This window comes from Lynx rufus, unplaced genomic scaffold (genome assembly GCF_022079265.1).
Source record: "Lynx rufus isolate CCGP_SWC_20201006 ecotype Redwood Valley unplaced genomic scaffold, mLynRuf1.p SCAF_1, whole genome shotgun sequence".
NCBI lineage: Eukaryota > Metazoa > Chordata > Mammalia > Carnivora > Felidae > Lynx > Lynx rufus.
Window position 1 is genome coordinate 126,573,809 of NW_025814823.1, and position 20,659 is coordinate 126,594,467.

Consider the following 20,659-nt stretch of genomic DNA (forward strand, 5'->3'; position numbering starts at 1 on the left):
ATCACTCCTTTGGAGCCGTCCTCACTGTTCCATGGACACAGACGAGGTTGTCTCACTCTGCCGACTCCCCTGCCCCTGTGCTTGGCTAGGATTTAAACTCCCACTCCCTGCGCACCAGCACTGGGGAAGCGCCTCCCAGTGCCTCCAGATATGTGGTCCCAGCTTGTTTTGTCCTGTGCCGCAGCACTTTAGGGGAAGGTGACAGTTTCTCCAGCTGTGGACTGTGCCCCTGACCTACCACCAAACACAGATGTGGGTCTCCTCCTCCCCAGGTGCGTGAACAGGGCAGCCAGCCCCAGTCCAAAGAAAGCCCCACAGTTAGAGATGGGATCCCTCTCCATCCCAGTCCAAGCTTTTTTCTCTTGTCAAGATACAGTCCTACACTGCCCCAGCTGCTCTTTCTCTTCCCTTTGTCTCTCCGCAGAAGGGGATCCCTCCCCTCAGTGCCTACCTGACCCTTTTTATCTCCCCCAGTTGGTAGTCACCCACCTATGGCCCATCAGGTTTCTCTCTGGCCCAGTGTCTCTCTGGTAGACTCAGTGTCTTTTCCTCCCAGACTCTCGGGTTCAAAATCCTTTGGCTCCAGCCCTTCTTTGTTTGAGAGACACAGAAAGTACGGATCCCCCTACTTCTCTGCCCTGTTGGCCTCCCTCCAGATATAAAAGGTTATTAATGAAATTAAACTCCTTTCCAGTCCTGCTGGTCCATACATCTGTTTTGTGTAAGCCAGTTTGAATTGTGGCTGTGTCCCTTATGGCAGAGGAGTTCCAACACATATTCCATAAAGCCTATCCTAAGACATTCTAAAAGCATAGTGCAAAAATAAAAACAGTAAATTAAATAAATATGATGTAAGAGTCACAGTTTTTTTTGTTTTTTTTATTTATTTATTTATTTTTTTTTTTCACGTTTATTTATTTTTGGGACAGAGAGAGACAGAGCATGAACGGCGGAGCGGCAGAGAGAGAGGGAGACACAGAATCGGAAACAGGCTCCAGGCTCCGAGCCATCAGCCCAGAGCCTGACGCGGGGCTCGAACTCACGGACCGCGAGATCGTGACCTGGCTGAAGTCGGACGCTTAACCGACTGCGCCACCCAGGCGCCCCAGAGTCACAGTTTTTGTCGCAAGCAAATGATGGATCCTATTGAAGCTTTTGTTGCATCATTTTTTTTTAATCAAGACTTTAGTTTTTTAGAGCAGTTTTAGGTTCACAGCAAAATTGAGGGGAAGGTACTAAGACTTCCCATATAATCCCTGCCCCCACACATGCAGGGCTGCCCCCATTATCAACACCCCCCCAGAAGAGTGCTGCACTTGTTACTGTTGATGAACCTCCACTGTCACATCATTATCACCCAGAGTCAATGTTTACATTATAGTTCACTTTTGGTGTAGTACATTCCATGAATTTGGACAAATATATGATGTCATTTATCCATCATTATGGGTACACAGTATCTTTTACTGCCCTGCAAAGGCTTCTGTGCTCTACTTTTTCATAGCTTTCCCCTTCCCCAACCCCTAACAACCACTGATCTTTTCATAGTTTTGCCTTTCCCAGAATGCCATATAGTTGGAATCATATAGTAGGTAGACTTTTTAGATTGGCTTCTCCTCACTAATTAACGTGCATTTTAGGTTCCTCCATACATGTTTATGGCTTGAAAGCTCATTTTTTATCAGCACTGAATAATATTTCATTGTCTGCATGTACCACAGTTTATCCTCAGCCGCTAAAGGACAACTCGGTTGCTTCCAGGCTTTGGAAATTATTAATAAAGCTGCTTGGGCAGGTTTTTTGTGGACATAAGTTTTTAATTGTTTTGAGTAAATACCAAGGAACACGATTGCTGGATCAATGGTAAGAGTATGCTTAGTTCTGTAAGAAACTGCAAAGATTTTGCACCATTTGTAAGCCTAAGCACAGAAGGTTCCAGTGAGCCTGGCCTTCTTACTCCTGTGCACTTGGCTTGTCTTGACAATATGCTTCCAGGATACTTGAAGGCCCTTTTTTACTCTCACAGAAATGTTCTTCTTTGACCTACCCCTATAGGCCATGCTTAGAAGCAGAAAATACAAAGCACCCCCTGGTTTTCACCTTATCTCTCCTGGACATCCATGTCTGATCCATGTTAGGGCCCCACCAGCTACCTAACAATGAGCTATATATTCTCATGGCACTTTTTAGATGGTTGTCCCACTGACACTCCAGCCTACCAGAAGGGGCTTTGTTTGCAGTCAGGGATACTGGGACTTTCCAAAACTAAAGATACATACATAGGTGGTAAAACTATTCCAAAAAAAAAGCAGACTAATTAACAGAAAAATGTGGATCATTTGTATTCTGGAGATGAGGGATAATATCACAGGGTAGGGCAAATTGGAGCTTCCAAAGTAGTGGTGATTTTCAGTTTTTCTACCCAAGTGTTAATACGTTGGTGCTTTTTAGAATATATGTATGTGTGTGTATAAACATATACATAAACATGTTTGTGTATAAATATGGAATATAGATATATATGTATATGCATATACATGTATGTTTTATTAACTCTGGTGTGTGTTTATGTTTAACACCAAAAACACTGTTGCTTTAGCTCAAAGGTTATTCTCTCAGATTCATCCCTATTGCTTTCATTTATTCACTCAGCCAACATTTATTGAACTTCTTCACATGACATGATAGACACTGCTAGAAATAGAGCAGTGAATAAGACATGATCCCTGTTCTTATTAAATTAACACTCATAAGGTAAGGGAATAAAAGAATAAACATATATATATATAATATATATATATAGATAGATATATATAATATATATAAAAGTATTAGTACTACAGGCTCTGATGAAAATAAATGGTATGTTGCAAAAGCCAAAGAGAAGGAGGGGAGGGTGTGAGAGGGGATGGGAGACAGTGTAGGGATGGACTTGAGAGTGGGATGCTCCAACAAAGCATCCCTGAGGAGGTGACATTTGAGAGGAAGCCGGAAGGAGGGGTGTGCAGGCGTAGGAAGATCTGGGAGAATACGATCGAATTAAAAGGAGCAACTAATGCAGGGCCTTTGGCAGAAAGGAACTAGAAGAGTTGGAGGGTTAGAGAGAAGACAGTGTCTCGGGCTGCATGAGAGTGAGGAGAGAGGAGACAACAACAGGCAGGGGCTAGACCTTGAAAAGCCTTACTGCCTGTGGTAGGGATTGGGATTTAACTCCCAGACTATAAGGAACCACTCAATGGTCTTATGCAGGGGGCTGATGTAGGATTTATACTTGAGATGTAACACTCTATCAATTTTCAGATACAGCACTGTAGGATGACCACATTAGGAGGAAGAAGACCAGTAAATTGCTCAGGCAAGAGATTAGGAGGTTTGGAATAAAGGTATATCCTTGCATATACAGAGCCCTGGGTAGACTCTATATGGAATAGCACTAAGACCGGTCACAGCTAAACGTAAGACCATTTTTGTCATTCTCCATGACAGTAACAAGGGCCACCATGCTTAGGCCCCATTGTGAGTATGTCACTTTCCTATGAAATGTACAGAAAAAAGATCTTTTTTTTTTAATTTTTTTTTTTGGTGGTTTGTTTGTTTTTGGTGTTTTTTGGTTTTTTGTTTGTTTGTTTGTTTGAGAGTGAGTAGGGGATTGGCAGAGAGAGAAGGAGACAGAATCCCAAGCAGCCTCCATGCTGTCAGCACAGAGCCTGTTGTGGGGTTTGAATCCACAAACCATGAGACCGTGACCTGAGCCAGAATCAAGAGTGGGATGCTTAACTGACTGAGCCACCCAGGTGCTCCCCGAAAAAAATATTCTTCGTTATGGGCTTTCTGATCTTGCATGTCAGTTCTCTCATTTTTATACCTCCTCCATTACTTTCTAAGAACTCTCATACTTCCTTAGAACCCAAGAAAAGCTCTCCTCCAGCCACCAAACTTATTTACCCCCACCAGCTGAGCCACCACCTGTAGCGCAGGTCAAATATTCTGAAAGAGAGAGGGATTCAACTGTGTACCATTTGGAATAAAGCAGGTTTTAATCTGGGACTTCTCAGGAATTTGGTTACATAATTAAGGAGTAAAAGGGCAGTTCATAATACTAATACTTTAGTGCTTTTAACCTCTGTTAAAAGTACCAGGTCTGGATTCAAGTCACATGGTCTGAGTTTGAACTCAGACTCTGGCTCAAGCTCTATGATGGCCAATAGGTAGTTCGGTCCCTCAATGCCTCGGTTTCCTCACCTCCTATCCAGTGCGTAAAACCCATCTTTATGCTTTTTGTGAGAATTAAAAAAGAAAATTCATATAAGGGGCCCAGAGGGCACTGGGACACATGCTCAAGTGTGAAGTAGATGTGAACTATTAGTGCCATTGCAGCCAGCGTACAAATTCCTAGGTGTTTTTAATAACATGTATTTCTCCAATGAACCTTGAGCACTTTCCAGATTCTTTTTTCTTGTAACATTATCTCTCAAGTTCCATTTTTATAGTAAAGAAAATTAAAGGGGCACTTGGGTGGTTCAGTCAATTAAGTGTCCCGACGCTTGGTTTTGGCTCAGGTCATGATCTCTCAGTTTCGTGAGTTCAAGCCCCACATCAGGCTCTACGCTGACAGTGTGGAGCCTGCTTGAGATTCTCTCTCTCCCTCTCTCTGCTCTCCCTACCCTTGCACTGTGTCTGTCTTTCTTAGAAATAGATAAACTTTAAAAAGAAAGAAAACTCAAGAGTTGAGTGGTTGATTGGAGATCATACAGCAGAGTCCTAGGATTTTAGTTCATAAAAGACCTGAGTGCTCAATACTGCTGGGAACTTCCTACCTGAGGAGCTTTTTAAAAAACTACTGATGTTTCAGACACCTGGGTGGCTCAGTTGGTTGAGCGTCCAACTTTGACTCAAGTCATGATCTCGCAGTTCATGGGTTCGAGCCCCACGTCAGGCTCTGTGCTGACAGCTCAGAGTGGGGGAGCCTGCTTTGGATTCTGTGTCTCCCTCTCTCTCTGTCCTGTCCCTGCTCATGCTGTCTCTCTCTGTCTCTCAAAGATGAATAAACATTTAAAAAATTTAAAAAAAACCCGATTGATGTTTAGTTATACCCTTAGATATTTTTGCTTTAATTTTTGTGGACTGGAACCCAAGCATCAATATCTTTAAAAGCTTCTCAGGAGATTTTAGTGAACAACTATAGTTAAGACCAATGACCTTGGAATGTCTGCATGGCTCAGTCAGTTAAGTGTCTGACTTTGGCTCAGGTCATGATCTCAGGGTTCGTGGGTTCAAGCCCTGTGTAGGGCTCTGGGCTGACAGCTCAGAGCCTAGAGCCTGCTCTGGATTCTGTGTCTCACTCTCTCTGCCCCTTCTCTCTCTCTCTTTCAAAAATAGATAAACATTAAAAAAAGAACCAATTACCCACTAAAATCCATTTTTCAGATGACAAAATTGAGATTCTCTGTGATAGAATGACTGGCCCAAGCTAGTTAATAATGTCAGAGATAGGGATGGACTCTGAAGACGAAAAGGAGATAGTCTTAAAATTCTAGTAAATTAACCAATAAAAGGCATATATCACGGTGAGAGTTATGTCTCCTAAGAAAGAACAACATGACTTTAGCCTGTTCTATGATTAATGTACCTGTAAGGAAGCACAGACAATGGGTTCAGAGAAACTCATGTGGGAGTACCTGACAGCTTACTTGAGGCCATTAACCACTTATGCCCCACGCGCTTCAGCTGTTGCTTTCTGGGTGAATGTTCTTTGGTCATCTGAAGCTGAATTGCCTTCTGAAGTCTATTTCCTAGAGGGAGAAAAGGGAACCCTGCTTATCAGGGTCTTTTCAGACAGGTCCCTAGCCCCTACCCACTCTGGGAATATTTGGCTAGTTATTTTATTCACCTCCTACTACTCCTCATGGGAATAGAGTTACACAGGACATCATCTCAGGTAGGGAGGGTAAATCTATAGAAGTTACTATTCTCTGCTTCTCCTAATTTCTCACTCAGATTCAGTGTACATGGGAGATTTTTCAGGGTCTTAATGCAAAGGATTTAGAGTTGTGCCTTCCTCTTTAAGCTGACCTACCGCCCCAGTGCCCCCCTCCTGCCAGGTGTGAAATGGTTAGGCTGGTCTTCACTGTCCTGTATGTGGGAGAGAGTGTCTGCTAGGCTCCACTTCTCACATCCAGGCTGACTTTTGGGTGAAGTTTCAAACTATAGCCAGTTACTTAAAATTGGTGATCTGTTATGCCTCTCAACATTTACTGAAGAAGTTGGCAGAAGCTAACAATGATTTGGTATCTGCTGTTAACTCTAGTTTACAATGCCTTCCTCAACTGAACAGAAACTCTGTTGAAATAGTTAACAGTTACCTGACTTGTGAAATCATATCCACAGTCTAAGATGAATGGGGAGTCTTTTTACCTTATGAGTGCTAAATTATTCAGCTTTCAATTTTAGTCATGAAGAAGCAAAATGTTTTCAGTGTTGTTTTTTTTTCTTAATGAATGATTGCTCAGTTTTCCCAGTGTTTGTTTATTTCATTCTGAAGGAAAAAAAGGGGAGAACACTGGGGGAGGGAGGGAGCGTTGTTCAACTGAAGCTGAAGCAAGCTTTAAGTCGTGTTATCTGATCTGTGTAGCAATTAGGAAAGACTCATGATGAAAAGAGGGAGTTGGACTAAAAGGAAGTGTATGCTACACTTGAAAACCAGTTTCAAAAATCCTCTTCTGAATGCAACGAACATTTATATTGTTCATTTGTACTTGGTAGAACTTGAAGGAAGCTAAGGGATCACCCAATCCATTGTTGTCTTATGGATGAAGAAAGCAAGACTGAGAAGTTCTGTTACTTGCCCAAGATGCCAGAATTATTTCTTTTAGGTAAAACTGCTTTGTACTTATCTATTTTTAAGTTGAACATGATTTTTCAGCACCTCATCTTTAAGTCAAGGTGTGCCAATGAAAGACCATTTATATAATCTCAGAAAGTAAAAATTGCCTACTTTGACTGGGATGGAGCCCAAGATTCATTACTAACTCCCCTCTTTCTTACCACCAGCCTTACCAACCTCCAGACTCAAGAAACTCTAGATAAATTTGGAATTCAACCAGCTGAAAGTCTGCCTATAGTTGAACAAAGTGTTTCTCCATCCAAATGAGTAGACCAGACCAGTCTACCAAAGGAGATGGTAATCTGAATGAATAAAAACCATATCTTAGAGATATTAGATAGATTATCTCAACTTTTTGTGACTTTTTAAAGAATTGTCTTATCATACATTCCCAATTTCTTTTAATTAACATACAGTTTGCATAGAGTGCCCAAATCATAAATAGAGAGCGTGATGAATGGTTATATATAACCACCACAAAGATCGAGATATAGAACGTTTCTGGCATCTGAGAAGGCTCCCAGTCTATAGTAATCACCATTTTGCTGTCTTCTACCATCATCTGTTTGTAGATAAGCTTTCCATGGTTTAAGAATGGAATCTTACAGTCTGTACTCTTTTGTGCATAACTCTTTAAAGTCTACATTATATTTCTGAGATCCATCTATGTTGTTGTAATCTATTAGTAGTTCAAGTTTTTTATTGCTATATGTAGTATTCAGTTTCATGAATTTATCATGTTCTCTTTACCCACTGTATTGTTGAGGGACCTTTGAAATGTTTCTAAAGCTTTAGGATATTTTTAATTTAAAGCAGTTATAAACAGAAATGGCCCTCATTTCTGTTGAGTATATACCTAGGAGTGAAATTCCTAGGCCTTTTTGTTTTTTTGTTTTTCTTACATTATCAGTTTTGTTTGTTTTTGTTTTTGTTTGGGTTTTGGTTTTTGTTTTGTTTTGTTTTAGCCCTGGACTGTAATCAGACTTTTCTAAGTTGGCCAATGAACCATAACAATGTACCTCTCTTTAGGCCTGACATGAGTTTCAGGGGGCAGATTTCACAGTTTAGAATGGAACACCAATAAGGTACTGTGTTTCATAATTCATTCCCAACAGCCCTTCATAACCTCCTTCCCTCAGGGGTTTTTGCCTGGAACCCTTCTATTCTGCCTTGATTAACTCCCTTTTATTTTATGAGCCTTAGCTCAGGTCATGCCTTCCCTGACCATTCTGAAATGGATGTCTCTTTTCCTTACTCCCCATTTATAATATTGCCCATTTATAAGCAGAGAGGACTCTCTGCTTAAGTGTGTCCTTCCTAGCCCTTATCACCTTGATCTGAAATGACCTGTGGATACAGCAGCCTCTTCCAGGAGGTTTCATTGCTACAAGACAGTTCGTTCATTATGGCATCCCCGCTGCTTAGCACAGGCACGATGCCTGGCACAATGTCAGTCCCCAATCTGTGTTGACAGTATTGCTCTTCTGATGTCTGGTTGGTGTTTCAGCAATGAAGTCTTCTTCTTTTAAATCCCCTGATACAAGGGAAATCCTCTGGAGTTGAGAAACTTCCAATGCAATTTAAAAGGCAAAATTTCCATTGCTTTATGATCTCGTCTTTTTAATTCAGCATTTTCCATTTTTATACTCTGTGGAGTTGGTCTCTGAGAAATGCTGCTAAATAAGAGATCTATGTGGGAAACCTGTTACTCATCCAAGCAAGCCAGCAAGTGTAGTGGTTTAGTACACAGGTGCCGGAGGCAGCCTGCCAGGCCACACTGGGTGGGTGATGATGTTACCACCCTGCGTCCATTTCCTCCTCTGTACCATAGGGTGAAGAGCAGCCCTATTCTCTGGAGTTGTTGTCAGAATTCACTGAGGAGTACACCAAACATTTAGGAGACTTACTGAGTGTCCAGAATGTGCTGGTTACTATTATTAAACAGTTTTTCTTTCTACCTACTAGAAAATCACAGAAATAGCGCAACTCAGAATATACTTACTTGGGGAAATTCCTGTGTCATCAACTTAAAGAATATGAACACTTTCTGATCCAAAATTGGGACACTGGCTTGACAAGTGTAAATGTAACTTGCGGCGCTGGGACATAATATTTCAAAGGAGGACTCTTTTAGCAATCCCGCGAGCAAACAAATCAACAAGACCTCTATGTAACTACATTTTAAAATCTCTGTTTTTAAAAAAATTTTAAGTGCAAGTGCAAAAATGACTCTTATTGACTGTGAAGTGAGGACTGCACCTTTTATTTATATTGCACAAACAAAAGCATCTGGGCTTCATGCATCATTTTCTGATCATTTTCTGATTTAGTTGGAGAATTATTACTTGATAACAAGAAGGGCTGAGCTTCCTTTTTCAAAATCTCATGCCATTTATCTTAATTCTGGTGCATCTGATAAGAACTTCCTCTAGAGCCAGGAAACTTTGCAAGTATGAAATAATCTGAAAGGAGGACGTAAAGAAGGAAGTAACTGACCAAAGCAAAAAAGGGGAACATCAAAGCAGGTTTAACCAAAAGAACAGAAGGGAGCTTGGCACAGCAGTCTCAAGGTAAGAACCTGATTTAAGGTGTGTGACTAATGAACAACTGTAAGAAACAAATTCATTTTAAATAATCAGTGACTTTTTTTTATGTTACCAGACACAGTTTTTAGATGGCCTTAGGTGGTGATAGGGGGAAATATCAGTTTACAAACGGAGGGTGATGTTAGTGTCTTTACTGTATATATGCTTACACGTGTAAGATTAGGCTTTTCCAAACACAAGGACAATATCTGCCTTTGAAAATTCTAGAAGTCTATCAACCACTTGTAATTTTAGGACAAATGAGTAATTGTTAGTCTGTTGGAACTGCTTTCAAGAATGAAAACAGTCTTCTCTAAGATTGGGCAAAGTTAGGCTTACTGGGATGTTAAGCTATCTTTGAAGGGCTCTTGTTTAACACATGGTTTTCATTCTAGTGGGTCTTTCCTTTTTTGCCTCTCAGAGTTTTTCCTGTTAAGTTATTTTAGAGAAAGGAAAAGGATGCATTTTTTCTCCTGTAAGAAGTTTTCTTGTGTTTATTTCCGTAAGTACTTCTTTTGACAAACAGTTTTAATATTTGAAATGTTCTGGAGTGCCTACATAGAAGAAAATAGATGGTAAAAATAAATTCTCCTCTTGGAAATTGAGAGGGCAATTTATTACGTTATCCTCAGCAATAGTTAGCCTTCCCCACTTTTGTTGCAAGCCTAGCACCTTTTAATAAGGTGATTAATTTTAATCTATATTTGAAATTCTGTTCAAATGTGCTAACAAATTTTTACTTAAACGAGTAATCACTTTTAACATAAAATATCTTACATATGATTGGTTCTCATCTGCTTTAGAAAGGAAATGAGATCCTAATGGTTAAAGTCATTTGCCAAATATTTGCCTTGACATAAGCATTGTGTCTGACCTTATAAAGGAGAGAATTTACCACGATTATAAAGAGATTAAAAGATGTCTAGAACCGGGCTATCTGTCCATATATTTTTATCAAATAAATTATATAAAAGATAACTGCATCTCATATGTAATTTGGTATTTTGTGTGACATGCCAAACTGAAAATTTGCACATTGATGTATTCCAATGGTGAAAAAATTTAGAAAACTTTACTGTCTTGTGTGAATACTCACTGAAAGTAGGGCTCAACTTTGTGGGGTTTCCTTTTACCTGTTTATTGTTACTGTTGTTATCCTAATGCAGTTTGCTCTATTCACTAACAAATATTTAAATAAGTAGCTCTTCTGTGTCTAGTGCTGGATTTGGTAATGTAAAGATAAATAAGAACTCCAGCCCTCACGAATCTCAGAGCTAATCAAGCTTTAAAATTTTAGCGATAGATGTTTTTGATAGCCATTTATAGAAATGTGGGTAAGAAGAGTATTTGGAGGCAAACTTTGCTTGGATCCTGATTCGGTCACTTCTTAGTTATTCAAGAAGTTACTTAAACTCTTTAATCCTCTCCTTGCTCTTCTGTAAAATGGACATAACAATAGTATCTACTTCATACAGCAGCTGTGGGATCAAAGGAGATAATCCATCTATCTAAAAGTGTTTTAAAGCTGAAACGAAAGAAGCTCTTAACTAAATATTATCAATACTGACATTCAGTAGATAATAATCATCCTACAAGCACTGTTCACAATATTGGATGACTATAGCTAACAATACTGTATTGTATATTTGAAAGTTGCTAAGAGGGTAGATCTTAAAAGTTATCATGACAGGAAAAAAACTGTAGCTATGTGAGGTGATGATCATCAGCTAAATTTAGTGCAGTGATCATTTTGCAATAATACATATGTCAAATCATCATGTTGTATATACCTTGAACAAATACAAAGTTGTATATCAATTATATCTCAATAAAACTGGAAACAATGAAGGGCGCCTGGATGGCTCAGTTGGTTGAGCAGCCGAACGGCCGACTTCAGTTCAGGTCATGATCTCACGGTCCGTGAGTTCGAGCCCCGCGTCGGGCTCTGTGCTGACAGCTCGGAGCCTGGAACCTGTTTCAGATTCTGTGTCTCCCTCTCTCTGACCCTCCCCCGTTCATGCTCTGTCTCTCTCTGTCTCAAAAATAAATAAACGTTAACAAAAAAATTTAAAACTGGAAACAATGAAAATGGTATTAGATGTAACTATTTCTGTGTCTAGGCTAAGAACATAGAGTAATACTATTTTGTTGATAAAATCATAATACAACAACTCAATCTGGCTATAAATGCTTTTCATTTCTCTCTTCATTGCTATTTTAAAGCATTGACAGAAAACATTCTAAAATTATCTTAATTGAAATTTTTTTTTTGCTGGAAGTTGTGAGAGCACTAGTGATAGGAAGACTTTCAAAGTATTTTTAGATATTTTATGTAATATAAAAGAGCTATTGTCTTCTATTAAGTATAAACTATGCCCTTTAGAAGATATATCTTAGTATATGTGCTGCCAAAGTGAGCGCTAGAAGATGTGTCTCAAGTTTTAAACTGTTGACTTAAGAAATTAGATGCTGACGTTAGGAGTCATTTGTTTCTTGACTCATTTATTTAATAAATATCAGTTGAACTCCTTTTCTGCACTAGCTGTTAATGGTGTTCTCTAGGAATATAAAGATGAAAAGTCCCAACCCCCGCCCACCATTTAACCAGGTAGGAAGACACACAGTTCCCTGTAAGTTAGGCTATCATGCTTTACCCGGGAATGGATTCATTAATAGGGAAGTACAGAGGAAGGAGTGATTAAGGAAAAGACATCGTCCCTGACTACGCCACAGGCATCACGGAGGAGGTGATAAGCAATGGAAATTATTGCCCGTGTGTACTCGTATCGCTTCTACCTGTTGCATTCAAAGCATTGCGTTTCACTTGAAAATTATTAGCCTCATTGTCAAAAGTCATGTTGAAATCTAATTAATAAAATCACTCACACTTGGCCAGATAGAAGTTCTTCTCTTTTTCTCTCCTCACAACAGCTAGTACTCTCTTCTCTTTTGTAGCAGGAACTCACTAAGTGCTGGTGCTTAATATGGTGGTAGATATTGGCAGATTTTTTTATTATGCTATGTAATAAATATAAAACTAATATGTTTTGTTATGCTATGAAATAAACACTCAGTTAATATGTTCTTAATTTACAGGTGTCTGGATGGCAGATCGTTCAACCTTCTCTTTCTTGAGTTGTCTACTCTGCCATTATCTTCCACTCATTTCTGCTTCATTTTGTGATTCATTTATAGAAAGGGAAGTGGAGTCGAGTAAAATCCCCCCCGACATCGTGCAAGTATACATTAATGATTGTACTGTAAAAAACATCACATACAACAAGAACGATCTTCAAAGACTCCGTTTACTCAACCTCTCCTCTAATTGTATCAGGACTTTGCCAAATGATGTTCTTTCACATCTGAAAAAGAAATGCCTGAAAGAACTTCCAAGATTGCTTCTTAACTCTACCCTACAAGGAATTACGCTGGTCTGCACCTGTGAATTCATTAAGGGCCACACCACACTACTAAACACTGCTTGTGCAGAAATGTTGAAAAGCTGTGGAAATACTTCAGTGGCCGTTTCTATAGGACTTTCCCTTCTTTTACTGTTGTTGATCTGTGGAATTGGGTGTGTTTGGCACTGGAAACACCATAACCCAGTGCAATTTACCTTACCAAGGTTTTTGCAGAGGAGAAGCAGCAGGAGAAAAGACTATGCTAAAACGCTCTCAGATCCCCTCACTGTCAACTCAAGGCATAAAATCTCAGTTCAGACCCAAGACTATACATCTTCTGGAAGAGGGGTTAACATGTATGACAACTATGAAAATGTGGAAGTCGGTCCTCCCAGAGCTAAAGAAGAAACTGATAAGGAACTATATGAGAACACTCGGCCCACCAATTTTGAGGAGCATATCTATGGAAATGAGACATCATCTCAATATTACAACTTCCAGAAGCCTAGCACTTCTGAAGTCTCTCAAGATGAAGACATATATATTCTTCCAGATTCATAACTTTTCAAAACACTGGGTTCAGTTATTAGAGGATAAATATTCACTGGGACTTTTCTTGTACTTATGCCATTGTTCATCCTGTTCTTCGAGTGAAACTCAATGATCTTTTATCTGTCTCCACCCTTCTGAACCTTCTGTCTGTGTATCACTGTGGGTTAATTCCAGGGATCCCCTTTACCCTCATTTTGCTAGATTAATTCTGCATTGTGTTATATTGATTCTTCCTTCTGTTACCTGTTATCTTTTTCTTTTATTTCTCCCTCTACCATCTTTTCTGGCTCAAGATTGCTGTCAGTCTCCTAACAAGTCTTTCTGGCTCTAGTGTCTACACATTCACCCATGATGTTGCCAGATTTATCTTCAGAATATATTTCCAATGCTGCATCACTCCTTTGCTGAAACCTCTTAGTGTCTCCTCTTTGCAAACAACATGCTATTTATAATTTTTTTTAATTTTTAAAATGTTTTTAATTTATTTTTGAGAGAGAGAGAGAGAGAGAGAGACAGAGTACAAGTGGGAGAGGGGCAGAGGGAGAGGGAGACAGAATCCACAAAGCAGGCTCCAGGCTCTGAGCTGTCAGCACAAAGTCCGACACGGGGCTCAAACCCATGAACCACGAGATCATGACCTGAGCCGAAGTCAGATGCTCAACCAACTGAGCCACCCAGGCGCCCCAATGTACTATTTATAATCTAACTCTAGGACTTATGATTTCCCACAGTTGGTTCCAGTTTACTTTTCCAGTGACTCCTACTAATTTCTCACTTGTCTGCTTTCCTCATAATCATATGAGAATTGCCAGACCCATCCCTCCTCCATGGCTTTGTTGGTCTGCCCCCTTTCAAGCGTGCCTCGTATGGTAACTTCTTCCACATGTCTTCTGAGTTATTCCAAACCTGCCTTTACCTTTTTCTTTTCTTATTTCCTATAGATTTTTCTGCCTGCTTAAGTCTGTGGAAATTCAAACATATGAATGTTTTCTATGGCATTTTACTATTTAATGTCATATGAGAATGTCTTAAATTCCTTGCTAAGTAATAAGGAAGTGCCTCATATTCCTATTTTAACTCCAGTGCCTAGACCATTATATGAGGCAATCAGTATTGTTCAATTGACAAGAATTAAGGTGTGTATTTTGCTCAGCAGTTTGGAGAAAAATCTAATAAATTCATTCATTCAAAAAATATTTTTCAAGTACCATCTATGTACTTTTACTCGGCACATGGAAGGGGTAAAACGTATAAAGAAAGACATGGGTCTTGAACACATATTGTCTAGTAGGAAAGAAAAGACAATAAATAAACAAATATGCACTTCTTAAGCTGTAGTATCTTATCCCTGAGGTCTTCCTTTTATATGCTGTCCTGAATTGATCAGGCTGAGACTCTGCAAGCTGTATTTTTCCTTTGCCAAGTGGACCCATATAGGGCTCTGTTCAAAGGGAGCACCGTGGAAGACTCGTAGACGATTGGAACCAAAAGGGACTTACTCTTTCTCCTTGGGGCCCTGGCAGGTACCATTGCCATGTAATTTACTCCAGCATCACCAGTTCTTTGCATTTTCTAGTTTCTTCCGGCATTCCCAGAATCAGCTCAATTGCACACTGTCAGAGGTAACAAGCTCACCTTAGAATCTGAGAGGCAGCTCTTCAGAGCCTCCTCTGGAGGAGACAGATGAGACCCTCTGAGCTTCAAGTCCAAGCCCGAGGCATGGGTGCTCTCTCCTGCAGTCATTGTCTTTGTGGCACCTCAGTGTCCTGTTTATATCCTTCCAGTCAACTAATACCTTTTTGCTAATTCTCTGTATTAAATTCTCCCTCTTAAACCGGTAAGCTTTCTGTTTCCCAGGGTGGACCCCAGTATACAAATAAAAATGCTTTGAAGAAAAAAAACTTTTGTTTTTGAGAGCAATAGGGTTGGGTAGGGAAGAATTTTAATGGAATGGTCAAAAGAGGCTTCTCTGGAGACACACTTAAGATGGGACTTAAGGGTGAAAGGAGTTATCCGTGAAAGTGTGAGATGGGTAGGGGTGTGAAAAGCTTTTGCATTTAATTTAGACAGGAGTGGCTGCAGTGCAGATAAAGCCATTGACATAGCTACCTTAATCTTTGGAGGAACTGCCACAGGACTTACTGATGGACTCAGTATGTATGTTTGGTAGGGAAGGGTTAAGATTGGGGATTGTAACAGAGAAGTCTAGAAGAACCACCTTATTTCTGGCTGGAGCAGCAGGGGCGATTATAAAGCATTTCAGTGAGATGAGGAAGACTTACAGTGGAAACTGTTTTGGAGGCTGTGTCAGGAATGACTTGGGCTCCCAGTAACAGAAAAGCTGACTACATTGACTTAGGCATGTACACCTTCATTTATTTCAAATAATGTGGACACTGAAGTGAGGCACTTGAAGGCTAGTGTATTAGGCTAACAGTACCATTAGAAATCCATGTTCTTTCTCTATTTTCTCTCTGCCATCCTTAGTGCTGTAACTTTCATCCTCATTTGTATTAACTCATGATCACCAAATGATTGTGGAACGTGCAAGCCTTACATTTGTGTTCTGGTCCTGAAGGATAAAAGGAAAAGACCACATCAGGAGATACCTATTTATATGTCATTGACCAGAATGGTGTTACATGTATACATGGATACCACCAGGTATGAGTGGAGGAGAAATTGAATTTTGACCTTTGATAGCCTCATAGGAAAGGAGCCAAGGGAAAAAGAAAGTTGTAAGTAGAATTTAAGTCTGTCAACCTACTACCAAAGGGGAAAAATCAATTTTGGACCTGTTTATTCTGACATGTCCTGAGACCCAAGTAAAAATCCCCAATTTGCAGTTGTAGATACACATTTGAATTTTGGAGGAGAGCTCCTAAGTGGATATGTACATTCGAGAGCCATCAGCAAGCATTTAGGTGGTATCTAGAGGAACAGGGATTTATGTGATGACCTGGAACAAAGAGTAGAGAAACAATAGAAAAAGGGATGCAATGCAGACGTCCCCCTCAAACTGCAGTATTCTGATGTTAGGTCAATGAGGAGAATATAGCAAAGGAGCCTGAGAAAGAATGGCCAGTGAGGAGGGTAGTAAATTCTTAATGATTTTTTTTAATTTTTTTTAACGTTTATTTATTTTTGAGACAGAGAAAGACAGAGCATGAACGGGGGAGGGGCAGAGAGAGAGGGAGACACAGAATCGGAAGCAGGCTCCAGGCTCGGAGTCATCAGCCCAGAGTCCCACGTGGAGCTCGAACTCATGGACCGTGAGATCGTGACCTGAGCTGAAGTCGGACGCTTAACCGACTGAGCCACCCAGGGGCCCCTCTTAACGATTTTTAAGAATGGTGGTTGATACTGTGAAATATATATGTTGACACATCCATTACAGGTCATTTTCCAGAGATAGGATGAATATTTGATACTTGTTTATTCTCTTTGGCCAGAAAATATAGTAAAAGGACTGTGTAGAAGTATTTAGACCGTGATCTTTCACCACTTCTTGTCTTGACTACTTTTTAAAAATTAATTTTAAGTTCTTTATCAATTGAAAATCTCTTCCTACTTTTCTTACTAGCAGGTTTTGGTGGGGGTGGGCAAAGGGAACAAAGGAGATTGTCATCCACCTTCTTTTTATAATACATACTCTTCTTCATCCCTTCTCTGGTTTTGAGTCCCTCTTCTCTTTTTCCTTCTTTCATTTCCCATTCCTCCCTCACTTCTCCACCTCACCCTCCCCCACACACACCCTCTTTCTTCTCTCTCCGTCTCTCTCTTTGTGTCTGTCTTCTTCATATTTTTATCTGCTTCTTGCATCCTTTATTATAATATTTCTCCATCTTCCTAAAATCTGAAAAGTAAAAATGTCCTTGAGAGGTAAAGATAGTAAAATCTTTCTGCATCTATTGAGAGCAGCAGTTTGTATTTGTGTTTTATTATTAGAAAAGTGACCACATGTACCACAATTAAAGGAGGAGAGATGTCAGGGGTGAGGGAAAGGAGACAGTAGCATCAAATATAATGAGTGTAGTTTTCCTGTATACTCCCAGAAATGCAGGCAAGTTCATATCCTGTGACATGCAGCTAATCTCTGTGAGACACCATGGCCAACATCCAGCAACAATGAACACCTGGCTTCTTCAGATTGCTCTCAGCCTTCAGCTTGAAACATTCACCTAAGTCTGCATTATACATCAATATAAAAGTAATAAGAATATACCCCAATAATGAGGTAGAGTAATATACCCCAATCTATTATTGGTCTCCACAGCAAAGGGGCCATTACTTAACCCACTGAAAACCTTGCTTTACAACATCTCAAGCCTTGTCATACTTTATGAATTTTCATCATTGAGTGACAAGCTATTGAACAATATTAAAATGATATTTTGACTTATGTTTTGCTTTTTCTGTTTGGGGGACGATAAACATGTCAGAAAATCACTTTGGCTGTTTTTGTTACTGTTAAGAAATGAGTATCTCAGACCAGAACAAGGGGAAAAAAAAGAGATACCGCTTCTATTTTTGAAGTTCTGAGAGTCATTGACCATAGGTTGTTTTGTACTAGATTATAATCATCAGCTTTCTTTGCTCTGGAGTCAAGAATGGGAAGCTTCCAGGTAGCAGGAGACTCCTAAAAGACATCAGAGGACTGTTGTTTGTATTTTAAGGATACTATTTCAGGAAACTAAGCTCTTCTGGTCAAGAAGTGAGTGAAATATGGTCATTTAATCAGGTATTGGCATCAAGAGTGATGCTCACCTCATAGAAATTTTTGGAAGAGTTTGAACAGAACTGATATTTCTTCTCTAAGTGTTTGTATCAGCCAGACTATTTGAGCCTGGAATTTTCTATATGAGAATTTTCTAAATTCAACTTCTTTAATTGATATAGTAGTATTAAGTTATCCTTGAATGAACTCTGGTAGTTTGATCTTGTAAGTTGTTGAGTTTATTATTTTTAAGTTATTCATAACATTTCCTTATTATCTTTTTAATATCTACATATGACAATATCACCTCTCTCATTCTTGATATTGTGTCTTCTCTCTCTTTTCAAATGGTTTTATTGATTTTCTTTATTGTTTGTAGGTTTCCTATTTCATTGATTGCTGCTCTTTATTATATTTTTTTCTGCTTAATTAGCTTTACTTAGCTTATCTCCTTCTAGTTTCTTAAAGTGGAAGCTGAAGTCATTGGTTTGAGTCCTTTCTTCCTTCTCTGTATAGATGTTTAAGACTACACATTTTTCTGAAAGTGCTGCTTTAATTGCATCTTACACATTTTGACATGTTTTTGTTTCTATTCAGAAAAAATACTTTGTAATTTCCCTTTTTATTATTTTGAACATTGGGTTATTTAGAAGTTTGTTATTTAATTTACAAATGTTTGAGAATTTTCCTTATTTTTTTACTGATTTATAATATAAATTCACTGTGGTTAGAGAACATATTTAATATGTTTTAAATTCTTTTAGATTTGAAATTTGTTCTGTGGACTAAAATAGGGTTTATCTTGGTAAGTGTTTTATGTGAACTTGAAAACAGTGTATATTCTGCTATTGGGTGTAGTATGCTATAAATGGCATTTAGTGCCAATTAGTTCAAGGTGCTTGACAGTATGGTTCAAGTCCTTTACATTCTGTTTTTATTGAGATACAATTTACATGCCATAAATTTTATCTTTTTAAAGCACACAATTTAGTGGTTTTTAGTATATTCACAAAGTTGTGCAAATTTCATCACTGTCTAATTCCAGAACATTTTCATCATTCCCCAAAGAAATTCCCTTGGCAGTCACTCCCCATTTTCATTTCTTTCATCTCTTAGTTCAGCCTACTATTAACATAAATATCACAGATTGGTGGTTTAAAAAAAACATTTATTTCTCACAGTTCTAAACTCTGGGAAGTCCCAAGATCAAGGTGTCACCAAATTCAGTGTCTGATTAGAGCTCACTTCCTGGCTCTTAGATTGCCATGTTTTCATCGTGTCCTTACATGGTGGCAGGTGGAGGGATCTCCCTGAGATCTCTTTTATAAGGGCACTAATCCTTTTTATGACCTAATTACCTCCCAAAGTCCTACTTCCAAATACCATTACATTAGGTGTTAGGTTTAAACATATGAATTGGGGAGGACACAAATATTCAGTCATAGCACCTGGCAACCACTATTCTTTGTGTCTGTATAGATTTGACTATTCTAGTCATATAAATAGAATCATATAATATGTGCTCTTTCATGACTGACATCTTTCACTTAATATAGTATTTTAGCATATATCAGTATTTCACTCCTCTTTATAGTTGAATAATATTACATTGTAGGTATGACCATGTTACATTTGTTTATCCAGTCATCAGTTGATGGGCATTTGTGTCAACTCCTCTACACTCTTACTGATTTTTTTTTTGTCTACTTACTAAGAGATGACAGTTAAATTTTCTGATTAAAGTTGTGGATTTTATCTGTTTCTCCTTACACTTTTATCTTTTTCATAGCTTTTGCCTTACGTATTTTAAAGTTCTATTATTTGGTGAAGAAACATTAAGTATCATTATGTCCTCTTGATTATTTGACCCCTTTGTCATTATCCAATCACAGTCTTTATACTTGGCAATAATCTTTGCTCCGAAATATCCTTCATCTGATACTAGTATAGCCATTTCAACTTTCTTTTAATTAGTGGTACAATGGTATATCTTGTTCACCCATTTACTTTTAACCTGTTTGTGCCTTTATATTTATAATGCATTATTTTGTAGGCAGCACAGAGTTAGGTCTTGCTTTCGTATCCAATCTGACAATCTCTGCTTTCATTTGGGGTATTTGTACCACTTACATCTAATGTGATTATTATTATGGCTTTAAATATGACATCTTACTGTTTACTTTCTATTTGTTCCAACTGTTTCTTATTTTCTTTTTTCCTTTCATTCTTCCTTCTTTTGGAATAATTGCTTATTAAAGCTAATTTCATTTTATTCCCTTTTTGGCTTATTAGTTCTAACCCTGTGGGGACATTAGTGGTTGCATTAGAATTTATATTACATGTTTAGCTGTCATAGTCCACATTCAAATTATATGTCACTTCATGTATAGTATAAGAACCTTACAAAAGTAAACTTCCATTGTTTTCCACTAAGCCTTTGTGCTGAATTTCTCATACATTTTACCTCTATATATGTTATAAACTTACATTTGTTATCAATACATTTATCTTATTTTTGTTT

The 20,659-nt window shown here is 38.7% G+C and overlaps 1 protein-coding gene and 1 long non-coding RNA gene across 3 annotated transcripts; both read left to right on the forward strand.

Moving 5' to 3' along the window:
• The first annotated feature begins 6,782 nt into the window (after positions 1–6,782).
• LOC124508186 (uncharacterized) lies at positions 6,783–9,016 on the forward strand. The gene is made up of 3 exons (XR_006961214.1): positions 6,783–6,872; positions 7,051–7,180; positions 8,849–9,016. It is a non-coding gene; the product is annotated as an uncharacterized LOC124508186 (long non-coding RNA).
• A 291-nt stretch (positions 9,017–9,307) lies between these two features.
• Positions 9,308–13,939, forward strand: GAPT (GRB2 binding adaptor protein, transmembrane). Of its 2 annotated transcripts, none has more exons than XM_047066149.1 (2): positions 9,308–9,453; positions 12,565–13,939. In XM_047066149.1, exon 2 carries the CDS (start codon positions 12,573–12,575, stop codon positions 13,428–13,430), a length of 858 nt encoding a protein of 285 aa, XP_046922105.1. In that variant the 5' UTR covers positions 9,308–9,453; positions 12,565–12,572; the 3' UTR covers positions 13,431–13,939. The 2 variants fall into 2 exon arrangements, with proteins under 2 accessions (XP_046922105.1, XP_046922187.1); XM_047066231.1 differs by having other exon boundaries at positions 9,398–9,453; positions 12,664–13,939.
• Positions 13,940–20,659: the final 6,720 nt, after the last annotated feature.

Excerpts from the sequence above, each read along its gene's own strand:
- GAPT (XM_047066149.1), top strand. The coding sequence starts at position 12,573 with ATGGCAGATCGTTCAACCTTCTCTTTCTTGAGTTGTCTACTCTGCCAT.